Source organism: Lethenteron reissneri, chromosome 26 (genome assembly GCF_015708825.2).
Source record: "Lethenteron reissneri isolate LAM-NWPU_2019-01 chromosome 26, ASM1570882v1, whole genome shotgun sequence".
Taxonomy (NCBI): domain Eukaryota; kingdom Metazoa; phylum Chordata; class Hyperoartia; order Petromyzontiformes; family Petromyzontidae; genus Lethenteron; species Lethenteron reissneri.
This window is the reverse complement of record NC_083804.1, coordinates 13907571-13930403: the sequence shown is the minus strand read 5'-3', so window position 1 is coordinate 13930403 and position 22833 is coordinate 13907571. Positions and strand designations below refer to the sequence as shown.

The 22833-nt window shown below is 54.2% G+C and overlaps 1 protein-coding gene across 7 annotated transcripts; it reads right to left on the bottom strand.

The window, feature by feature from the left end:
• Positions 1-1764: 1764 nt before the first annotated feature.
• On the bottom strand, positions 1765-13294 carry LOC133348008 (suppressor of cytokine signaling 1-like). Of its 7 annotated transcripts, none has more exons than XM_061560812.1 (3): positions 11829-13294; positions 4280-7278; positions 1765-4197 (listed from the first exon to the last, which is right to left on the bottom strand). In XM_061560812.1, the coding sequence occupies exon 2, from the start codon at positions 6728-6730 to the stop codon at positions 5891-5893; it is 840 nt and encodes a 279-aa protein (XP_061416796.1). In that variant the 5' UTR covers positions 6731-7278; positions 11829-13294; the 3' UTR covers positions 1765-4197; positions 4280-5890. The 7 variants fall into 7 exon arrangements, with proteins under 7 accessions (XP_061416796.1, XP_061416792.1, XP_061416793.1 ...); XM_061560808.1 differs by having other exon boundaries at positions 4254-7278; positions 11829-12706; XM_061560809.1 differs by having other exon boundaries at positions 1765-4141; positions 11829-12706.
• Positions 13295-22833: the final 9539 nt, after the last annotated feature.

Here is a 22833-nt window from a genome sequence, read left to right as displayed (position 1 = left end):
TAAGCACACTGCCCGGGCATGGGAAACTCTCCACTCTCTCCACAACTGCTCCATCACCAATGGGGAGTTGAGGGGTGGAGTGTGGCAAAAAATACCCAGGCAGGTGCTTAGTTTTGGTGGAGCTAATGGTAAGATCCCACCTCTTAGTGGCACGCTCCATGCAGGTTAAGTAGCTGCGCCTTCAACTCCTCCTCGGAGTGAGCAGCAATTACCAAATTATTGGCATACATAACGTGATTGACCAATAGGGAGCCATCCCTCGACCGCACCCACCCGGGCATCGATCAGCCTCTCCGTTGTATCTGTGTCAGATGTAAATTCATTCGGCAGGTTCCGTTGAAGGCTACACGGGGGACCTTTGTCTTTGCTGCCGGCGCATGAATGGACGCGTGGCTGAGCTCGTTTCTAGACGCCGCCTCTCTGAGGCCGGATTAAGTTCCTCTACCCGTGACGTCAAAGGACTCGAGCACAGACCAAAAAAATGTCAACATCATCCAAATCTCCTTCTCATCGACCCCCCCCCATCCTTCTCACCCCCCACCCACCACCACCATCTCCTGTACCCCACCGCCCCTCCGTTCCCCCCACCGCAAGCGCTATGGGTCGTTTTGCTAGTTTATGGGTCTCTGACAATGTGAGTCTACGGGTCTCTGTGTACATATCAGTTTACGCTTTGTCGTCGTCTATAGATTGTGTAAATGTACGTGAGTCTATGGGTCTCTATGTAAGTCTATGTGTCTCGATGACGATTTGAGTCTATGGGTCTCTGCAATTTTATGGGTCTCTGTGCGTAAGTCCTTGGATCATGTATGCATATGCGAGTCTATGGGTCTTAGTGTGAGCCTATGATTATTTGTGCGAGTCTATGAGTCTCTATGACTATGTGAGTCTACGGGTCTCTGTGTACATATCCGTTTACTCTTTGTCGTCCTCTTTAGATCGTGTCAGTGTACATGAGTCTATGAGTCTCTATGTAAGAATTTGTGTCTATGTGACCATGTGAGTCTGTGCAAGTCTATTTGGTCACTGTGTGTGTCAATGGGTGATTATGTAAGGGCAGTGAATGTGACTGGAACAGCGGCACAAACGTTCACGGAGACTCAGCCCATCATCCTTTCAGGGTCGATAAATAGAGTACCACTTTGTGGGGAAGCTCACAGTCGTCGTCATATGCATGGAGAGTGTCGCTTCCACCATGTGAATTTAGAATCCCCACCATTAGCTCTGCATGGCTGTGGACAGCAGGATGAGTGCGGCATGGCTGAATCTTTGAGCATGAAATCACTCGAATGTTGACGTCTCCTTCCGTCTGCCACCGCGCCTCCTAAAGTTGGGGGGGGGGGGGGGGGTTCTTGAAGAACTCCCCGAGAGGATTTGAAGAGATCTGAAAAGTGGAAAATCTTCCTCGAGTTAATGACGCTAGGTAGCACGCAAGCACGCGCGCGTGTGCGGACATGGATTTGACTTTGTGATCCAGGAGGAGAAAGTTGAATTTGTCGTCAGGGAAAGCTTTCTCTGCTGTTGTCTAGAGACACAGAGACCGCTCTCTCTCTCTCTCTGCTGTTGTCTAGAGACACAGAGACGGCTCTCTCTGCTATTGCATAGAGACACAGGGACGGCTCTCTCTCTCTCTGCCATTGTCTAGAGACACAGAGACACAGAGACCGCTCTCTCTCTCTGCCATTGTCTAAAGACACAGAGACACAGAGACCGCTCTTCTGAACTCAACGTCCCCGTATAAGAGAGGTCACAAGGAAGCAGCTCTGATTGTTATAATAAATATTTAATGTGTGCAATTTTCAAAGTTAAAATGTACGATATGACATTATGACTTAATCAATAATATATCGCATACACGTACGCACACACATACTCGTGTGTGTGTGTGTCTTGTGGATAAATAAACATAATTAAGTGGCGCTTTTTCTTGAAAAAATACAACGCACGTCACAACACAAATACCTTATGGGGTATGTATCTATATATGTGCGCGTGTTTTCGTGTTTATAAAATACGCATATGTACATGTGTGTGTGTGTACGTGCACGCGTTTGGACCCGCGTGCACGTGTTGGCGTGTCTCTGCATGTGGTCGCAAAAACTGTGTGTTGCGGATCTGTTTTTGCACGCATGTAATTCGGTACGTGTGTTTATTTAGATGTATCCGTGCGCGTGTGTGTGAACGTGAGTCTGTCTGCGTGTGTCATTGTAAATCGAGGCGCGTGCGTGCGTGTATTTGTGCCGGGGCTGTGTGCACCTAGCCTGGCACGAACGCCGTGGTTGTTGGTCTTCGGCTGCGTCTGTGTGCGGATTATATACACGACGGTTACTTGGCGAGATCAAAATGACGACGATTAACGTCGTGTATTTGGTTGACGTCCTTGCATCCATAGATTTTCTGCGGCCAAATTAACGTCTCTCGAGACAAAACTTTGATGACATTTTTTTGCATTTCAACATTTTTTTCTCTTCCCTTCTGCACGGCAGGTGGTTGTCACGCGGGGTGTATATCCGCCCCCGCCATAGGAATGTGGAACTTCCACCACTGGCTCAGGGCTGTAAACAGGAGATGGGTGTGCCCGAAGAATACCTGCTCAGAGAACGGACAAGAAACAAAGATCCCCCGTATAGCCTTGCACAGACTGCTGGGGCAAGTGCTGTTAGCGAGCACCTATTACGGCCGACACGGCACACGTGGGGGCCAAAACCACGCCCGGCCGCCTTTGTCTCCCCAGTGTTGATAATATTTACACACCGCACTAGGTACTCATTTAAGGCCGAGTCGACCTAGGAGAGGGCCAGGAGAAGTTCATATATTGCCCACTGTTATTGGTCTTGAGCGGGAACGAGGAATTCGGTTGGCCTGGGTTCATAGCGTAGTGCTCTAACCACTACGCCACCGCTTCCCATAGAAGAGACAAAGACAAAGATCCCCCGTATAGCCTTAACAAACTGTTGGGGCAAGTGCCGTTAGCGAGCAGCACACACACAGACACCCACACAAAGACAAAGATCCCCTGGATAGTATTTCGCAGACTGTTCGGAAAAGTGCTGTTAGCGAGCACCACACGCACACCCGCACACACCCATACACACACACCCGTACACACACACCCATACACACACACCCATACACCTACACACACACCCACGTGTTGCCACATTTGACCTCACCGGACGCGACCTGCCCATCGATGGATCGACTGTCCGACCGTGCCGGACCAATTCACTCCGCTGGGTGGACGGAGGCGGTGGCGGTGGTGGTGGTGGCGGAGATAGAGTCGGTGATTGTGGCAGTGTTGGCGGTTGCGGTGGTGGCGGTAGCGGTGGTGGTGCTGGTGGTGGTGGTAGCGGTGGTGGCGGAGATGGAGTCGGTGATTGTGGCGGTGGTGGCGGTTGCGGTGGTGGTGGCGGTGGTGGTGGCGGTGGTGGCGGTAGCGGTGGTGGCGGAGATGGAGTCGGTGATTGTGGCGTTGGCGGTTGCGGTGGTGGCGATGGTGGCGGTGGTGGCGATGGTGGCAGTGGTGGCGATGGTGGCGGAGATGGAGTCGGTGATTGTAGCGGTGGTGGCGGTGTTGGCGGTGGTGGCGGTGGTGACAGCGGCGGTGGTGGCGGTGTTGGTGGTTGCGGTGGTGGTGGTGGTGGCGGCGGCTCGCGGAGAATTCAAGGAACGTCGTTTCAACCACCCAGGGCGCCAGGACGTGGAATCGAACCGGCAACCTCTGGATCGCGAGTGACAGTGCGGTGATAACCGTAACACCGCTATGGCAGCCACCCTATACCGTAACGTAATATATCAACTGTTACACATACATAAATATCCCTGCATATGATCAGAATTTGGTATCGCCGCGATTATATACGCGCGCTTGCGTTGTGCTTCAGTAATTCTTGCACCTGAACAGGAATTGGGGGACTTACTTTTATGTCAAAGAAGAGTTCTTAAGCAGATAGCGTACAATCGGTAGCAAGTAGCCCGACTCGAGAAACCGTAACGAATGCATCGCGTGTGAGTTGCCATGCCCGCTGGTGCCGTGTGACGCGGAGTTCTCGGGCAAACAGTTCGATCCCTCACTCGGTCCCCTGTTGCACAAACTCTGTAATGGATTTCAAAAAACAACAACACACACACTCCCATACACCTACACACACACACACACTCCCATACACCTACACACACACACTCACTCTCATACACCTACACACACACACACATTCCCATACACCTACACACACACACACATTCCCATACACCTACACACACACACATTCCCATACACCTACACACACACACATTCCCATACACCTCCACACACACACATTCCCATACACCTACACATACACACACTCCCATACACCTACACACACCTACACACACACACTCCCATACACCTACACACACACACTCACTCTCATACACCTACACACACACACACACACACATTCCCATACACCTACACACACACACATTCCCATACACCTACACACACACACATTCCCATACACCTCCACACACACACATTCCCATACACCTACACATACACACACTCCCATACACCTACACACAAACACTCCCATACACCTACACACTCTCCCATACACCTACACACACACACTCCCATACACCTACACACACTCTCATATACGTACACACACCCCCATACACACACACACCCCCATACACCTACACACACACACACTCCCATACACACACACTCCGGATATCCCCACATTCAGTTCGACTCCAGGTTTTACCCAGGTCACTGCTGCAGATGGCCCAGGTCAGGTTACTCCTGGCCATCTCTCCAGCCCGCTCTCACGAGTTAAATGAAATCAATGTTCAACTCTGCACTCTGTACTCCCGCGTTCAAGAGCAGAGTCGACTGCACATCCGGCTGCGGAGCCTGGGTTTGACTCCTGGTCAAGGTGCCTGAGGAGTGTTTGGGTTTGACTTCACGCCCAGCAAACGTGCGATGTTCATGTTTTGACTCTGGGTGGAAACTTGCATGGGTTCGATTTCCAGTTGAGGTGCAGATTGTGAGTTTGGCTCAAGGTCTGGATCTGCGCACGGTGCACAAAAAGTCCAGATGCAGATCGCGGTCCGGATGTAGCAGTGTGAGTTCGAATCCAGATCCAGAGTCCCGATCCACATCCGGGTTTTGGGTACAGCAGCGTGAATTCGAATCCTGATCCAGGGTCCTAATGCGGATCCGTGTCTTGGGAGCAGCAGCGTGAATTCGAATCCTGATCCAGGTCATTAACCAATTCCGGGTCTTGAATGGAACAGCGCGAATTCAAATCCAGATTCTGAGTTCTTCGCCGCATCTGGGTCTTGGATGCAGCAGCGTGCGGCTTCGACTGTCAGCGGACTTCCGGCGGCCGCAAATCCCAAAATCCGATCCTCGAGTTCAGAGGCCAACTCCGGGTCTTGTTCTTCGACGCAGTTTGTGAGTCCGACTCCTCTGGGGGCGACGAGAGGCAGCGCCACTTCCACCGTGGGTGGGGTGTGGGGTGGTGCAACGGCCAGCGCGCCGCGCCACGAACCCGGCTATGACCCGAGTTCGATTCCCGCTCATGGCCACCAGCACCGGGGCCTGGGCCTCCTCCCCTAAAATGAGCACCCGGTGCGATGTGGGTAAAACAAACGTCGCCACTGCGGGAGACGACGGCGGCCGGGCGTGGTGCTGGCCGCCCACCACCCCGTCGTGTGCCGCAGCGCCAGTGGCCTTCATTCGGCGTCTGTTAATGGGACACGCGGGGCATCTTTGTCTTTGGGGTGTGGGTGGGGTTGTACGTTTAGACGGGTACCTCCAAGAGGGGATAGCCGCCCGCCCCATCCCATCGCGCCCCGTCAACCCCCCGCCCCCCTCCGCCCCCGCGGGTCCTCCGGCTCACACCTGCGACGGGTAGCTCTCGAGGAAGTCCCGGAGCGGCGCGGGCAGCGGCAGCTCGGCGAGGCGCTCGCCGGGCACGGCGCGGTGGATGGCGCGGCGGCACGCGTGCTGCATGGACGGCGGCGCCCCGGCGTGGCGGGGCAGCGGGCGGGACAGCAGCAGCGGCAGGCGCGTGCCGTCGTCGTGCGTCACGCAGTAGCGCGCCCCGTCGCGGCGCCGGTGCCGGCGGTCGCCGCCGTCGTCGTCGCCGCCGCCCCCCCCCCCGGCCCGGTCGAGCCGGCGCGACTCGCCCATGTAGTGCTCGATGAGCTCCATGAGGCTGGCGAAGCGCGGCGCCGCGTGCACCGCCTCCTGCACCGTGTCGAGGGCAAAGGCGCCGGCGCGGAAATGTACGCGCACGCTGGTGGGGCCCCGCTCCGTCACGGCGCTCAGCGAGAAGAAGTGGGCCCCGTGGCGGCTGTCGCGCACCAGGAAGGTGCCCACCGGCTTGCCGAGCAGCGCCGCGGCCGCCTCGGCGCTGGACAGGTGGCCCCAGTAGAAGCCGCTCTCCTCCAGCATGCGGTGGCTGCGCTGCACCGCGCAGAAGTCCTCCAGGCACGGGAAGGTGTGGAAGTGAGTCCGCACCCCGCCGCCGTCGCCGCCGGCGCTACCGCTGACGCCGCCGGTGCCGCCGCGGTTGCCGCGGCCGTTGCCGACGTTACCGTTGTCGTTGGCGACGCCGCGATCGCCGCCGTTCCCCACCGACGCCTGCCCCCCCCGCCGCCGCCGGTCGCGCTTCAACTTTTCGGGTTCGGCGCCGGTGGCGGCGGTCACCGGCCGCCCCGCGCCCAGCGCCATCGGCTGCGGCGCTGCCGATAGCCGTGGTGGTGGCGATGGCGGGTGTGGCGATGGCAGGTGTGGCGATGGCTGCCGTGGTGGCGGTCGTGGCGGCGGTGATGGTGATGATGGTGGTGGCGATGGTGGTGGCGATGGCGATGATGGTGGTAATGTGTGCGATGCTGGCACAGAGAGCCACGCACTGCTGCCACATGGTGATGTCTGCCGAGGGTTGCTGCCGCTGCTGCTGCTGTTGCAGCTGTTGCTGCTGTTAATGCTGCTGCTGTTGCTGCTGTTAATCTTGATGTTCCTACAGCAGCAGTTGCTGTCGTGGCTGCTGCTGTTGTTGCTGCTGTTGCTGCTGTTGTTGCTGTTGTTGCTGCTGCTGTTGCAACTGTTAATCCTGCTGCTGTTGCTGATTTTGTTGCTGCTGTTGTTGCTGCTGTTGCTGCTACTGTTGCCGCTGTTGGTGCTGCTGTACCCTGGCAGGAGGATGGGTGGTGCTGGCTGGAGTGGCGCTAGCAGCTCCAGCCCTGAGGTCGATGGCTCCGGGTCAGGGTCAGAGGTCCCTGGAGAGAACAATTACAATCATTATCGTTGTCATTATGCAGGAGAGTTGGTATCGACGCAGGGTGATCAGCACGCGCAGTCTACAGGAGTACCAGTGGGGGGGTTTGGGGGGTGGGATGTTGCCACGGGTAATATGCCAAGCGTCCGGTAACAAACGGCACACTGTTGAAGGTGGGAGCGTGCGGGATAGGACTCGTGGCCATGGCGAGAGTCAACGTTCCGTAGGGGTGCGGGTGGGAACGCTTCTTGTAGGGGTGCGGGCAGAAATAAACATCCCTATTAAAGTTGGGTGTTATCAGGCGGGAGCGGGGGCAGTGTCATGGATGCTGTGTGGGATAGGGCTCGTGGCCACGGCGAGAGTGTGAACGTTCAGATTTACCGATAGTGCTCCGGGTTTGGATGAGGGTCAAGGTTGAGGGGTTATGTGATTTGGTTTGGGTGAAGGTCTGCGTTCCGCTGAAGGTTAGGGGATTATCGATAGCGCAAGAGGGATTCGCATGTTGTTGTTCTTCGATTCTGCGTGGGTTTCGTCTGTGTTATCATCGCTATAAAACAAAACGTGTAATTTCACTGGGTATTGACCAAACTGCCAATCACTGAAATAATCTTTTTTTTACTTTACCAGGTAACGCCCACTGAAAAGTGACCTGACCTAAAAAAATGTATTTCAACGAAGTGGCTTACCGTCATGTGTAAAATTTTTGAGCATGAAGTTGATTATAAATGTGGAGGGAAAGTCCGGCCATCCAGAGAAAAAAAATCCACGCGACCACGGGGAGAGAGAGAGACACGCAAACTCCAAATATACAGCAGGCGTCAGGGTCGAACCCACGATCTCCCGTATACCAGGCGAGGTGGTTAACATCTCGTCACCGTGTCGCACTCGATTGGGCTCGTACACACACACACAGCATCATCATCATCACCCCCTACTGAGCAAACTCGGCAGAACCCTCCTTGAGACGCGGTGAGTATTTCTCGTGGGTCATTTTGACCGCATTGTAAAAATGTTTTGGATGTTACGTTTGGTAGGCTTTGTTTTCGTTATAAACTGCTCAAACATAATTTTTAATTTGATTTCATCAGGCAAGGCTCTTAATTCTAGATTTGAAGCTTTCGTGACTGCAAGAATTCATACTCCTAGGTTTTTCGGTAAAGTCACGTAGGTAAAAATAAATAACAAAAATAAATAATAAAATGATATAACGAAGAATAAAAATAAAATAATTATATAATAAATTGATAGAAACGGTAATAGAAATAAAAGAATCATTTTATTTCTATTATTATTTCTATAATTTTAATATTTATTTTTTATAGATAAAGTAATTATTTTATTTCTATTATTATTTCTATCATTTTATTATTTATTTTTACCTACGTGACTTCACCGAAAAAAAAAACCTAGGAGTAAGGCTCTTAATGTTCAGTAGCGACATGGCAATCACAAATGAGAGCTCAACAAAGTGGCTCATCATCAGCACGTGGAACTTTCTAGCTGCCAAAAAATACCGCTCGAAATCGGAGGGGACCCGGCACATCGGAGACAATCCGCGCTCAGAACAGAGAGGGAGAAGACACAGACCTCCACGCACGGGAAGCGTCCGAGTCGGGAGTCGAACCCGGGGCTCCCCCCCCCGCCCCCTTCTCGCTGTGGGCGAGTGATCGTGGGGAGCGGTGGTGCAGCGGTTAGCGCGCTGCCCTACGAACCCGGCGAGTTCCCGAGTTCGATTCCCGCTCACGGCCAACACCGGTGACGATTATTACCTTCGGTAGTTTTCCCACTGCCCTGACTAGTTCGGCACGATTCGTAACGCTCTGTGGCAGTGCAACTCGGCTACACCACGTCACTGACACAAAGACAAAGATCCCCTGTATAGCCTTTACGGACTGTTGGGGCAAGTGCTGTTAGCGAGGAGCAACCAATGAAGGCCGGCACGGCGCACGAGGGGGTGGGTGGCCAGCACCAAGCCCGGCCGCCTTTGTCTCCCCAGTGGCGATGTTTAATACACACTGCACCATTTGAGGCTGAGTATACCTAGGGGAGACCCAGGGCTGGTGCAGATAATCGTCACCGGTGATGCTGGCCGTGAGCGGGCTTCGAACTCGGGTCGCCGGGTTCGTAGCGCAGCGCGCCGACTGCTACACCACCGCTCCCCACTCGCTCATACAGAGACACTCCCTCATATACGCAGACACACTCTCGTACAGACACACACAGAGACACACTCTCGTACAGACACACAGAGACACACTCTCGTACAGACACACAGAGACACACTCTCGTACAGACACACACAGAGACACACTCGCGTACAGACGCACACAGAGACACACTCTCGTACAGACACACACAGAGACACACTCTCGTACAGACACACACTCGCGTACAGACACACACAGATACACACTCTCGTACAGACACACACAGAGACACACTCTCGTACAGACACACACAGAGACACACTCTCGTACAGACACACAGAGACACACTCTCGTACAGACACAACAGAGACACACTCTCGTACAGACACACACAGAGACACACTCGCGTACAGACACACACAGACACACAGAGAACGATCTAGATGTGAAGCTTTCGTGACTGCAAGGATTCATACTCTTAGTTCTATCGGTAAAGTCACGTAGGTAAAAAATGAAACAAAAATGAAATAAAAATAAAACAATAAAATCACGACGTTTCGGAGGTCCCACCTGATGACGGAGACTTGTGTTGCCTCCGAAACGTCGTGATTTTATTGTTTTTTATTTCATTTTCGTTTCATTTTTTACCTACATGGTGACTTTACCGAAAGAACTGAGAGTATAGAAAACGATCTCCCAGGCGTGCCGCTGGTCGCGGTCTCTCTTCAGCTTTAACGAAAACTCCAACAGCATCACCACCACCATCACGACCACCACCACCATCACTTCCATCACCACTAACATTCCCATCACTACCATCACCACCATCATCACTAACGTCACCATCACTACCATCATCATCACTACCATCACCACTACCACCATCATCACCGTAACTCGGGAACGCGTCTCCCCGCTACGTGGCCTCCATTGATTAGAAACACCATCGAGGAAGAGACGGATGAACCGCACAGGGTTTGTGCCGTGTGAAACCCTTCACCCCCACCTCGAATTCCACTGTGGAACTCTGAACGTCTCCCACATCCCCCATCATTCTCCCATCACCCTCCCCCCCCTCACTCCCCCCCACTCCCCCCTCACTCTCCCCCCTCACCCTCCCCCCTCATCCCCTCACTCTCCCCCCTCACTCCCCTCACTCTCCCCCCCTCACTCTCCCCCCTCACTCCCCTCACTCTCCCCCCCTCACTCTCCCCCCCTCACTCTCCCCCTCACTCTCCAACCTCTCCCCCTCACTCCCATCACTCTCCCCCCCTCACTCTCCCCCCTCACTCTCCAACCTCTCCCCCCTCACTCCCATCACTCTCCCCCCCTCACTCTCCCCCCTCACTCTCCCCTCCACTCTCCCCCTCACTCTCCAACCTCTCCCCCCTCACGCCCATCACTCTCCCCCCTCCACTCTCCCATCCCTCTCACTCCCCCTCACTCCCATCACTCTCCCCCCGCACTCTCCCCCCTCACTCCTCCCCCTCCCTCCCCCCTCAAGCCCTCACTCTCCCCTCACTCCCCTCACTACTCCCCCCCTAACTCTCCCCCCTCACCTCCCCTCACTCTCCCCCCCTCACTCTCCCCCCTCAACTCTCCCCCCTCACTCTCCAACCTCTCCCCCTCCACTCCCATCACTCTCCCCCCCTCACTCTCCCCCCTCACTCTCCCCCCTCACTCTCCAACCTCTCCCCCCTCCCTCCCATCACTCTCCCCCCCGCACTCTCCCCCCCTCACTCTCCCCCCCTCACTCTCTCCCCCTCACTCTCCAACCTCTCCCCCCTCACTCCCATCACTCTCCCCCCCTCACTCTCCCCCCCTCACTCTCCCCCCTCACTCTCCAACCTCTCCCCCCTCACTCCCAATCACTCTCCCCCTCACCCTCCCCCCTCAATCCCCTCACTCTCCCCCCTCACTCTCCCCCCTCACTCTCCAACCTCTCCCCCCTCACTCCCATCACTCTCCCCCCTCACCCTCCCCCCTCACTCTCCCCCCTCCCTCTCCCCCCTCACTCTCCCCCCTCACTCTCTCCCCTCACTCTCCCATCACCCTCCCCCCCCCTCACTCTCCCCCCTCCCTACCACCCCTCCCCCCTCACTCTCCCCCCCCTCACTCTCCCCCCCCCCCCTCACTCCCCCCCTCACTCTCAAACCTCTGCCCCCTCACTCCCATCACTTTCCCCCCTCCCTACCACCCCTCCCCCCTCACTCTCCCCCCTCACTCTCCCCCTCCCTACCTCACTCCCCCCTCACTCTCCCCTAATTCTCCCACCTCTCCCCCCTCACTCCCATCACTCTCCCCTCACTCTCCCACCCCCCTCACTCTCCCCCCTCACCACCCCCCCTCACTCTCCCACCCATCCCCCCTCACCCCCCCCCCCTCACTCCCCCCTGTCTCTCACCTCTCTCGCTCACCGCCGCCGCCGCGCGCTCTCCCCGCTCTCCCCGCGCTCTCTCCGTCTCCTCACGGGCCCCGGCCCCCGGGGCCCGTGGGGGTCCCGGGGCCCATGTCCCTCGCTCCCCCGCCTCCTCCTCGTCCACCTCCTCCTCGTCTCCTCCTCGTCCACCTCCTCCACCTCCTCCCCCGCGCTCCCCCACAGCCGAGACTTCGGATCTCCCTCGGGCCGCATGGAGTGAGGAGGCGGGCGCTGGCTGTGCGTGGCGCTGTGCGTGCCAAGGTGTGTGTCCGTGTGGGGGGTGTTCGCGTGAGTTGCGTGGTGTGTGTGTGGCGTATGAGTTGTGTGTGTGGGGTGTGTGTGTGTGGTGTGTGTGGCGTATGAGTTGTGTGTGTGGGGTGTGTGTGTGGTGTGGGTGGTGTATGAGTTGTGTGTGGTGTGTGTGTGTGTGGCGTATGAGTTGTGTGTGTGGGGTGTGTGTGTGTGGTGTGTGTGGTGTATGAGTTGTGTGTGTGGGGAGGTGTGTGTGGTGTGGGTGGTGTATGAGTTGTGTGTGTGGGGGGAGGTGTGTGTGGTGTGGGTGGTGTATAAGTTGTGTGTGTGTGTGGTGTGTGTGTGTGGGTGGTGTATAAGTTGTGTGTGTGTGTGGTGTGTGTGTGGTGGTGGGTGGTGTATGAGTTGTGTGTGTGGTGTGTGTGTGGGTGGTGTATGAGTTGTGTGTGTGTGGGGTGTTCGTGTGAGTTGTATGTGTGGTGTGTGAGTTGTATGTGTGGTGTATGAGTTGTGTGTGTGTGGGGTGTGAGGTGTGTGTGTGTGAGAGTTGCGTGTGGTGTGTGTGTTTGTGTGGTGTGTGTGGTTTGTATTGTTTTGGTGAACACGATACGTATCAACTGTAGCGTGCGTATATGCCTATGTGTCCTTATTCACGTGTCTGTGTATTGTACGACTGTGCGTCTGTGTGCGCGTGCTGTGTGTGTGTACACGTGCTGTGTGTGCTGTGTGTGTACACGTGCTGTGTGTGTGTGCGCGTGCTGTGTGTGTGTGTACGCGTGCTGTGTGTGCTGTGTGTGTGTTACACGTGCTGTGTGTGTGCACGTGCTGTGTGTGTGTACACGTGCTGTGTGTGCTGTGTGTGTGTACACGTGCTCTGTGTGTGTGCGCGTGCTGTGTGTGTGTGTACGCGTGCTGTGTGTGTGTGTGTACGCGTGCTGTGTGTGTGTACGCGTGCTGTGTGTGTGTACGCGTGCTGTGTGTGCTGTGTGTGTACACGTGCTGTGTGTGTGTACGCGTGCTGTGTGTGTGTGTACGCGTGCTGTGTGTGTACGCCAACACCCTCGCTCAACTACAGAGCTCCATCCTCTGTCAACACCTGGGCGCTCAGGTGAGGAAGGCTGATGGGTGAGGAGGAGGGTGAGGACGACGTGAGATCTGAGCGAGACTGGAAGAAATGTCGCTCGAGTGAGCGGCGCTCCGAGCTCATAAAGCGACTCCCTCCACCCCCCGCCTCTCTCTCGCTCTCTCCACTCCACCCCCCACCGCTCTCTCTCGCTCTCTCCACTCCACCCCCCGCCGCTCTCTCTCTCTCTCGCTCTCTCCACTCCACCCCCCACCGCTCTCTCTCTCTCGCTCTCTCCACTCCACCCCCGCCGCTCTCTCTCGCTCTCTCCACTCCACCCCCCACCGCTCTCTCTCTCTCGCTCTCTCCACTCCACCCCCCGCCGCTCTCCTCCCTCTCTCCACTCCCCCGTGCCGCTTGATCCGCCCATTGAATGACGCTCTACGCCACACTCTCTCTCTCACACACACTCTCACTCTCTCACATACTCTCACACTCTCTCTCTCACATACTCTCACACTCTCACTCTCTCTCTCACACTCTCTCTCACACACACTCTCTCTCTCACGCACTCTCTCACTCTCTTACATTCTCACACTCTCTCACACTCTCCCTCTCTCACATACTCTCACACTCTCTCTCACACACTCTCACACACACTCTCACTCTCTCGCGCACTCTCCCTCTCACACTCTCTCAAATTCTCACACTCTCTCTCTCTCTCACACTCTCCCGCTCTCACATACTCTCACACTCTCTCTCACACACTCTCACACACACTCTCACTCTCTCGCGCACTCTCCCTCTCACACTCTCTATTTCTCTTACACTTTTTCTTACACGCTCTGTCTGGCTACAGCGACTCCGGCAAGCTACTGAAGCTCCGAGGCTGCAGGAACGTGCCCCTGAAGAGTGCCCCGAACACAGCGCTCTCCACGTGCTGTGTCAAAGCGCTCTACACGTGCTGTGTCAAAGCGCTCTACACGTGCTGTGTCAAGGCGCTCTCCACGTGCTGTGTCAAAGCGCTCTACACGTGCTGTGTCAAGGCGCTCTCCACGTGCTTTGTCAAAGCGCTCTACACGTGCTGTGTCAAGGCGCTCTCCACGTGCTGTGTCAAAGCGCTCTACACGTGCTGTGTCAAGGCGCTCTCCACGTGCTGTGTCAAAGCGCTCTACACGTGCTGTGTCAAGGCGCTCTCCACGTGCTGTGTCAAGGCGCTCTACACGTGCTGTGTCAAAGCGCTCTACACGTGCTGTGTCAAGGCGCTCTCCACGTGCTGTGTCAAGGCGCTCTACACGTGCTGTGTCAAGGCGCTCTACACGTGCTGTGTCAAGGCGCTCTACACGTGCTGTGTCAAGGCGCTCTACACGTGCTGTGTCAAAGCGCTCTACACGTGCTGTGTCAAGGCGTACTACACGTGCTGTGTCAAGGCGCTCTACACGTGCTGTGTCAAGGCGCTGCATTCCCGGGACCTGGCCGACCGGCCGGACACAAAATTGAGAGACCATTTCTCTCCCCCTCATAGCGGCCGCCCCCCAGTGGAAACAAATGTACAAAGTCTCCCGTAGCCAAACGCTGCGGTGACCTCCAGTGGAGATTGGCACACTGCACGTTGCCATCGGCCGTGTGGCTCAGCCAAATCTCGCCAGGGGTAACAGATTTGTGCATGTCCTTCGGTGCCAGGGAGGATCTGCCCCACCGGTACTTACGCTGCCAGCGGCTCTTACCAATGTTCCGCCTTTTGGGGGACATCTTCAGGAAACTGGGGGTGCCCTTCTACAACAGCAGCAGCTTCGTATATGGGGTTGGTGCCTTACCTGGCTAACAAGCGCCATGACCTCGCCAACTTCGCGGTGTACAGAACGAGGAAAAAATGCTTGAAGGTGACACTGACGGCTGCTCTGTGCTTTCAGTGTTCAGGGGCCTGCTCAAGGCGCGGCTCCGGCTGGAGCACGCCACGTACCACACACATGTCGGTGATGTGCGCGTCTTCTTCGAACGCTGGGGGGCTGGAAAAGCCCCTCTCTGTGTTTCAGGAAAAGCCCCCCTCTGTACCAGCGTGGACGGCACCCTCGTGTTCACCTTCTAAAGCGCTCGCTCGTCACCGTGGCGTGCGCGATGAACACCACCACCACGTGACTTTTCTTTTGTGTCGTGCGCGGTGCATTTAGCGCCACAGCGCGTGGATTTGTAGCGTTTATTTATTTGTGTTGCTGGTGACTTTGTGTATTTCATATCAGAATCGCCTCCAGTGCTGTTGCTGCTGGCGGCAATAAAAGTTGTTTAACAGTCAAAAGTCTCTTTTTATATGTCTCTTCCTTCTCGTCAGCATCGTTAACCACCGACGTATTTCACCACTCCTGGCACCACCATCGCCATCATCATCGTCGTCGTCCTCCTCTCCTGTCCACCGTGAACAACAACAACAACAACAAGAAAAACTCAACACACTCGTCAATGGCCCTTTTTCATCATGGCACATACGTCAATCACCCTCATCATTGTCAACGTTATGTCCTGTCTATAATTGCCCCCATTATCACGTCACCATCACCGTCATCAGTGTCTCCCTTCCACGACCATCAGTCTCGCATCATCACCATCACCAGTGTCTCCCTTCCACGACCATCACCATCATCAGTGTCTCCCTTCCATCATCAAAAGCCTCGCATCATCTCCCTCCCATAATCGAACTCTCACACCTCCCAGCAACCATCATTCCTATCACCCCCCTCCCCCCTCCACCCCCCTCGGGGCGCCGCTGTTTCCAGGAACCGCGCGGGCTTCTCGGCACCGCGGCGGTGGCGGCGGCGGCGGCGCCCCGGGCTCGCAGCGCCACCTCCCGCTCGGGCGTAGCCGGGAAGCCACGGGAGGACGTGGGGGGGGGGGGGGGGGCCGAGGGAGGCTCCTCGGGGAAGAGGAGGAGCGGCCACCACCACCACCACCCCTCCCCCCTACTCCAGACAATTTATAGTCACGATCCACTGCTGGATGAACCCATCGCTCCCTTTCTTCGCTGTGTGGATCACAGGCACAGGCGTTTTCTCGATGCAACCCACGGTCACCTTTCGCCACCGCTCGTGCCACCAACAAAAGACGAAGATTTCCCCTCCCTTTCTCCCCCCGTGTAGCATTCACAATGTCAAAAGGCGAACAGTACAAGGGCAATGCAATGATCAAAGCATTCATAGCTCGGGTTGTTGAGCAGTTATAGATGTATGGGGCCCTTTTACTGGTAGGAACCTCCTGGTTACACCAGCCCACAGGGGATTATTGCGTCCGTCCGTCGTGCATCCAAAAATGGGAGGGGTGGGGCTGGGTGGAGAGGGGAGGGTGGGGAGGGGCTGGCTGGGGAGGGTGGGGCTGGGTGGGGGGTTTAAGGGGAGGGGCTGGGTGGGGAGGGCCTGGTCACCCCGTGGTGCCCTTATAAAACTCAACGTTTAACCAACTCACGCCGGCTTGTGCCCGCCCTCACAGTCGGGCATATTTGCGGAATACACCACGCCGCCGTTGACCCTGGCCATTGACCGAGCAACCCAACGTGTTCCTACCAGCTCCCTCCGCAGGAATGTGTTTTGCCTGTACGATCAAGATGATGAGAAACAAGGGTCCCGTATAGATATGATAGTTCACTACCCAACAAAGCCAATCGATTGAATTTAACGCGTAGTGGGCTTTCGCGACCAATATTATGCAAGAATAAAGTGGTTTTGTTTTTGCGTGGGTTAGATCGCGAAAATGTGTCGTAAATTCGCCACCAGCCGACACAGGGTTGTTGTTGGTGGTGGTGGTGGGTTAACGACACACATATCTACGCGATCGAACCCACACGCAAAGCACAACACTTTCACAACGAACAATCAACTCGAGTGGCAACGGATTCGTCTGCTCAACAAGCGGAAGGAGGAAAAGAGCGAAAATAATTTATTTGACGATTTTTTTTTACACCATTATTTAACTTTCATTTCTCTGCCGCGTCAACGGGTGAGTGAATCGGTGCGCGTGTTGAATGAACGGTCGAGGGTGAATGACGCCCTGAATAATTGAACGCTCGCTGCCTCCCGTCGTGCCGTGCAGACGCGGAGCGGCACCCTCGCCTCGGATTTCCGTAAAACTGAGTCACGGAGACTTCCACTAAAACTATCGCGTGTACACCGCCCCTCCCCTGCCCTGCCCCCCACCCCTCCCCTCGCCCTCCCCCCAACCCTCCCATGCCCTCCCCCCAACCCTCCCCTGCCCTGCCCCCTCCCCCCACCCCTCCCCTCGCCCTCCCACCCCTCCCCCCGGCCCCCCCTCCAACAGCTCCTCCAGCCCCCCCCACTCTCATCAACCCATCACCCGCCCCCCTTATCATTGTCCACCCCCCCCCCCCGTGTCCCCCCCGTGTCCCCCTGTGTCCAGTGTCTCCATCCCATGGTCGTATCACTCCCCACGCGCCAATCCCAATAGCCCCTCGCGCCCCAAAGCCCCTCCCCCTACATCCTCCCCCGCTCCCCGCATCCACCCCCTCTTCCCCCCTCCAACCCCCGCATGGCCCCCCCGCCCCCGCTTTACCCAATCTTCGCTCCCATCGAACTCCCAGCGCCCCACCCACCTCTCACCAGTACCATCCTCCACGTTGTAGCCCCCTCTGATTGATAGCGAATTTCTACTTTTTAAAAAAGATTTATTAGAGATTTAAATTGAGTGTTTCTTGGGTAACGCCGTGTTTTACCACTGACACCTTTTATTTCCTTAATCTCGCACTTTTTTGGGGTTCCTTAATTGGCTAAACATTTTAGAAGAAATGTTTATTTACTTGAAATTATATTATTTGTTATCTGCATAATAAAGGTTTTTGGGTAAGATCGCGTAAGTAAAAATGTCGAAAGCCTCCACCGATACACCACACGAGTAACTAGTTTGCATTTTTATACTGATTGGCTGTGTCGGGTGGTGGAGGGTTTCGACACAACATTTGTACTTACGCGATCTAACCCAAAACATTTACTATGAATAATATTGATTCATCAGTTTTTTTGTGCTCATTTATTTTTCTCTGAAAGGGTGTGTGAGTGTTTTTTTTTTATTGACGAAGCCCGACTTAGGAGCCGCTTATCTCACAGGGTACTTGAATATAAACTAAACCCAACTGCCAGTCACGTTTATGATTCCATGTCTGCTGCCGGGCTTCTCGTTTTTGGGAACGGGATAGAAGCCGCGGATGAGGTTGCAATGCGATCATCGGAATCTCCGTGGCTTCATTCGCCACTGGGGTTACGTAACATTTTTTTTCAAATTAATTTCCACGTTGACTGGTAGACCCAGGAGCTGAGGCCCCCTTGGCAACCACCTTGAGATCTGTTTTCAACGACAGTGTTTCAATTCGCTGTGGTTGTGCCGACGGTAACGTGGATGTGATTAGGCGAGAGGAAGGCCTCGATATAATATTGCCTAAGTGCGACCGCTCGAGACAAATGAAATATTGGGGGAGGGCGGGCGGGCGGGCCTGACCGATTGCAGCACCCCGTGAGCTCATGATGTCGTTACTGGGTCACTGGGTAGACTGGAGTCGGTGGATGACACGCAACCACTCGGAAGATTTCTGCAGTTTTTTCCTGGATTTTTCTGTTTGGGCATAGTCACTTTAAAATGTTTTCTTGTTCATGTTTTCGTTTTTTGTTTGTTGCGGTTGCACCTGATTCAAGCGCCGAATGGCTCACAGAGCTATACCAAATAAATGAAACTGAAACAACCACAGCGATATGCGTACTTAATGTGGTGTGCCAGTTGCTAATGGCCCGGATGAAATTAATTCCGCGAGGGTTGCGCTAAATCTTCCCCCACCACCACCACAGTGCGCCGGGGTAGCTCGTTCACACGGACCAGGCAGTGATGGCTCTAATTCACCGATGATTTCTAACGAGGACGAAACAGGTTTGTTATGCTGCTGTCTCGTTGTTCTGCTGCCTCTCGTTAAAATCACGCGGCCAACGATTGTGGGGATCTTGAGTTGGTGGTCTAAGCAAGGCTGCAAGGTGCCGCACGGCCTTCTGGGAAGACGGAATTTCAGCAGAAGCGTGTTTGGCTTAATACGAGCAAGACTCTGGACCGGTTTCGTCATTCAGTATCTCGTCAGCAGTCAGACTCGCTTACTCCACCTCTGGTGCAGTGCCAGGTGCGTCTAGGCAAGGTCTGGTTTTGTCATTCAGTATCTCGTCAGCAGTCAGGCTCGCTTACTCCAACTCTGGTGCAGTGCCAGGTGCGTCTAGGCAAGGTCTGGTTTCGACATGCAGTATCTCATCAGCAGTCAGGCTCGCTTACTCCACCTCTGGTGCAGTGCCAGGTGCGTCTAGGCAAGGTCTGGTTTCGTCATTCAGTATCTCATCAGCAGTCACGCTCGCTTACTCCACCTCTGGTGCAGTGCCAGGTGCGTCTAGGCAAGGTCTGGTTTCGTCATTCAGTATCTCGTCAGCAGTCAGGCTCGCTTACTCCAACTCTGGTGCAGTGCCAGGTGCGTCTAGGCAAGGTCTGGTTTCGACATGCAGTATCTCATCAGCAGTCAGGCTCGCTGACTCCAACTCTGGTGCAGTGCCAGGCGCGTCTAGGCAAAGTCTGGTTTCGACATTCAGAATCTCATCAGCAGTCACGCTCGCTTACTCCACCTCTGGTGCAGTGCCAGGTGCGTCTAGGTAAGGTCTGGTTTCGACATGCAGTATCTCATCAGCAGTCAGGCTCGCTTACTCCACCTCTGGTGCAGTGCCAGGTGCGTCTATGCAAGGTCTGGTTTCGACATGCAGTATCTCATCAGCAGTCAAGCTCGCTTACTCCACCTCTGGTGCAGTGCCAGGTGCGTCTATGCAAGGTCTGGTTTCGACATTCAATATCTCATCAGCAGTCAGGCTCGCTTACTCCACCTCTGGTGCAGTGCCAGGTGCGTCTAGGCAAGGTCTGGTTTCGACATTCAGAATCTCATCAGCAGTCAGGCTCGCTTACTCCACCTCTGGTGCAGTGCCAGGTGCGTCTAGGCAAGGTCTGGTTTCGACATTCAGAATCTCATCAGCAGTCACGCTCGCTTACTCCACCTCTGGTGAACTGCCAAGTGTTTACAGGAAAGGGCCCTCCCTATCCGTTCGTAGATGTATGGGTCCGATTTCAACGCAGGCATCTGCAGTGCACAGTAAAACTTCAACAGCACCTTGGTTGTCCTAAAACTCGCGGTCTGCATTCAGAGCCACGCGCCCCGTCGCCTCTGCCGGTTATCAACTGGACGCAGCTGATGCTGTACGACACCGCTTATCCCCCCCCATGAGAACTCGACTTGACACTATCTGTCTCCACCTATCTGACCTCTCTCTCTCTCTCTCTGTGATGTAAAGAAGAGGCGAGGTATTTGCCCGAAACGTCGCCTATTATATTTATTTGATATTCTTTGGGTCTTTCGGTAAAGTCACGTAGATAGGTTAGGGGCCGTCCATAAATGACGTCACGCACCTAGGGGGGAGGGTCAGACATTTGGGACGATGTGTGACGAGGGGGGGGGGGGTTGAGAAATGTGACGTCACATAAGAATGCGCAACTTTAAATAAATACAGACAACACGTTCTACTTAATTAAATAGACTTTTTAATAAATGTTTTCTCCTACAACATCAGAGTTCAGCGCCACATTAAATACGCACTAGAATCACAATAGTTTAAAGTTATTTGAAGCATGTTTTATTTGGAGGGGGGTAGAGGTTTTTGATGTCATATTTTAGGGGGGGGGGTTGACTTTTTGTGACGCCGTGTGACGAGGGGGGGGGGGGGGTCAAAAATCGTCCAAAATCGCGTGACGTCATTTATGGACGTCCCCTTAAAATAAAAAATAAATTAAAGAAACAAAAAACTACGACGTTTCGATCACAACACAAGCGATCGTCATCAGGAGGACGATGATGTCGATCGCTTGTGTTGTGATCGAAACGTCGTAGTTTTATTTTATTTTTATTAACTTGAATCTACCTGCGTGACTTTACCGAAAGACCCAAAGAATATGAATCCCTGCGGTCACGAAAGTTTTACGTCAAGATTTATAGAAATGTTTTTATTTTGAAAGCCACACGATGTTGTTGACGCATGCGATGTTGTTGTTGTTTGTTAATCTTAAAGTCTTTACAGTCACGTTAGTGACCCAGGCCACTCTTGCGGATGGATAACTGTGAAAACAAAGAGCTTCATAGCTCATCGGATTTATCCAGAATAACTAAAGCATCTTATTCTGAGGTCCTGTCCTGCTCTCTCTCTCTCTCTGTCTGTTTGTCTCTGCCTCTTAAGTCATCTCCTGGTTAATAAACAGAATAAACTTGACACGTCCCCAGGTCAGGGTTGTTCTGGGGTTGAGACTAAAGTTTGAGTCATGATTACATCCCAGTGGCGGTCGGCAAACAAAATTAACGACGAGACTTTTTTTTCACAATTCGATTTTTTAAAAAAACCCAACACAACTCAATCTTTCAAGAGCCGCAATGCCACGTGGTGAACACGAGAGACGGTGGCTCCTTCATAAGATACCGTCACGAAGCAGCCTCTAAAGAGACTCCCCGCATGCAGCTCTGGTACCACCAGGTTGCCGGACCCCTTCGTTATGCCTCAGGGTACGTTGAGGGTTACGTAGAGGATAATGTTTAAGTCGGAGTGAGAGTTCGAGTCCAGGTAGGGGTGGGGGTGAGTGTTTAGACGCGGGCGAGGGTTAGACTTGGGATCTGTTGCTTGTGTCACGCTGGTGACCCACAGGCGACTCTTGCCAAAGCTGTCCCGAGGGTGTGGCGAGTCGGGGCGACCGTGCCGGGCCCCCGACTCTAACGAGTTGAGGACACGTGGCCTCTCACCCTCCACAGCGAAAAGGGCATCGCGGATGTGCCCGGCTGCAAGCCTCGTACGGGTTCCACGAAGAAAGGTCATAGCCCGAAACGTCGACATTTACAACGCGTATATTGTTGTTCTCTTGAGGCCACAGTGACGAGCGTATCGTGTTATCTTTATGTTTCATTCTTTTCCAATTGTAATTTGTCGTATATGGAGAAGATACGCTTAGACGTTACACTACGGGTGACCCGTTCATTTTACGTTCGCTCTTGCTACTGTTTTTAGTTCCTTGGCATTCCCACGCAACTCCGATTAGCACGGGTGGCAGGCGTACGGTGCGAAAGAAGTTAAACATACATACGTATGAGAATAGGTTTTCCCCATTTTTTCTGGCAATAAAACGGGTGTTAAGATGTTAAAACACCAAACTGAAACCTTTTGCAAGGAATCATGTCTGCATTAACCACAAAAAACGTGTGGTCAAATGCAAACAAAGAACATACTCTGATAGTATATTCATTGTCTTTGAAACTGATTGGTCCACACCAGAGACAGCGTTCGTGACACGTACGTACATGCTTGCAATCATTGAGGACCTTCATGATGTTGGGCTGGCTCGGGTAAAGCTGCGCGTGGCTGGGAGAGAGAGCTACTTTCTGTTCACTTTGCGGTGCGACAGGGATGCCCGCTGGCTCCTACATTATTGAATATATTTTTTAGACCACGTAGTTTGAGAAGCCTTCCATGGCAGTGCCAGAGGAATTCCCATCTGGTACAAATATTGTACAAGGGGAGGCTGATCGATGCCTCTGCTCATTTTCTTGAGAGCAGTTTTTTCGTGTTGTCCTTT

Coding starts and splice junctions, on each gene's coding strand:
- LOC133348008 (XM_061560812.1), bottom strand. CDS start 6,730: ATGGCGCTGGGCGCGGGGCGGCCGGTGACCGCCGCCACCGGCGCCGAA.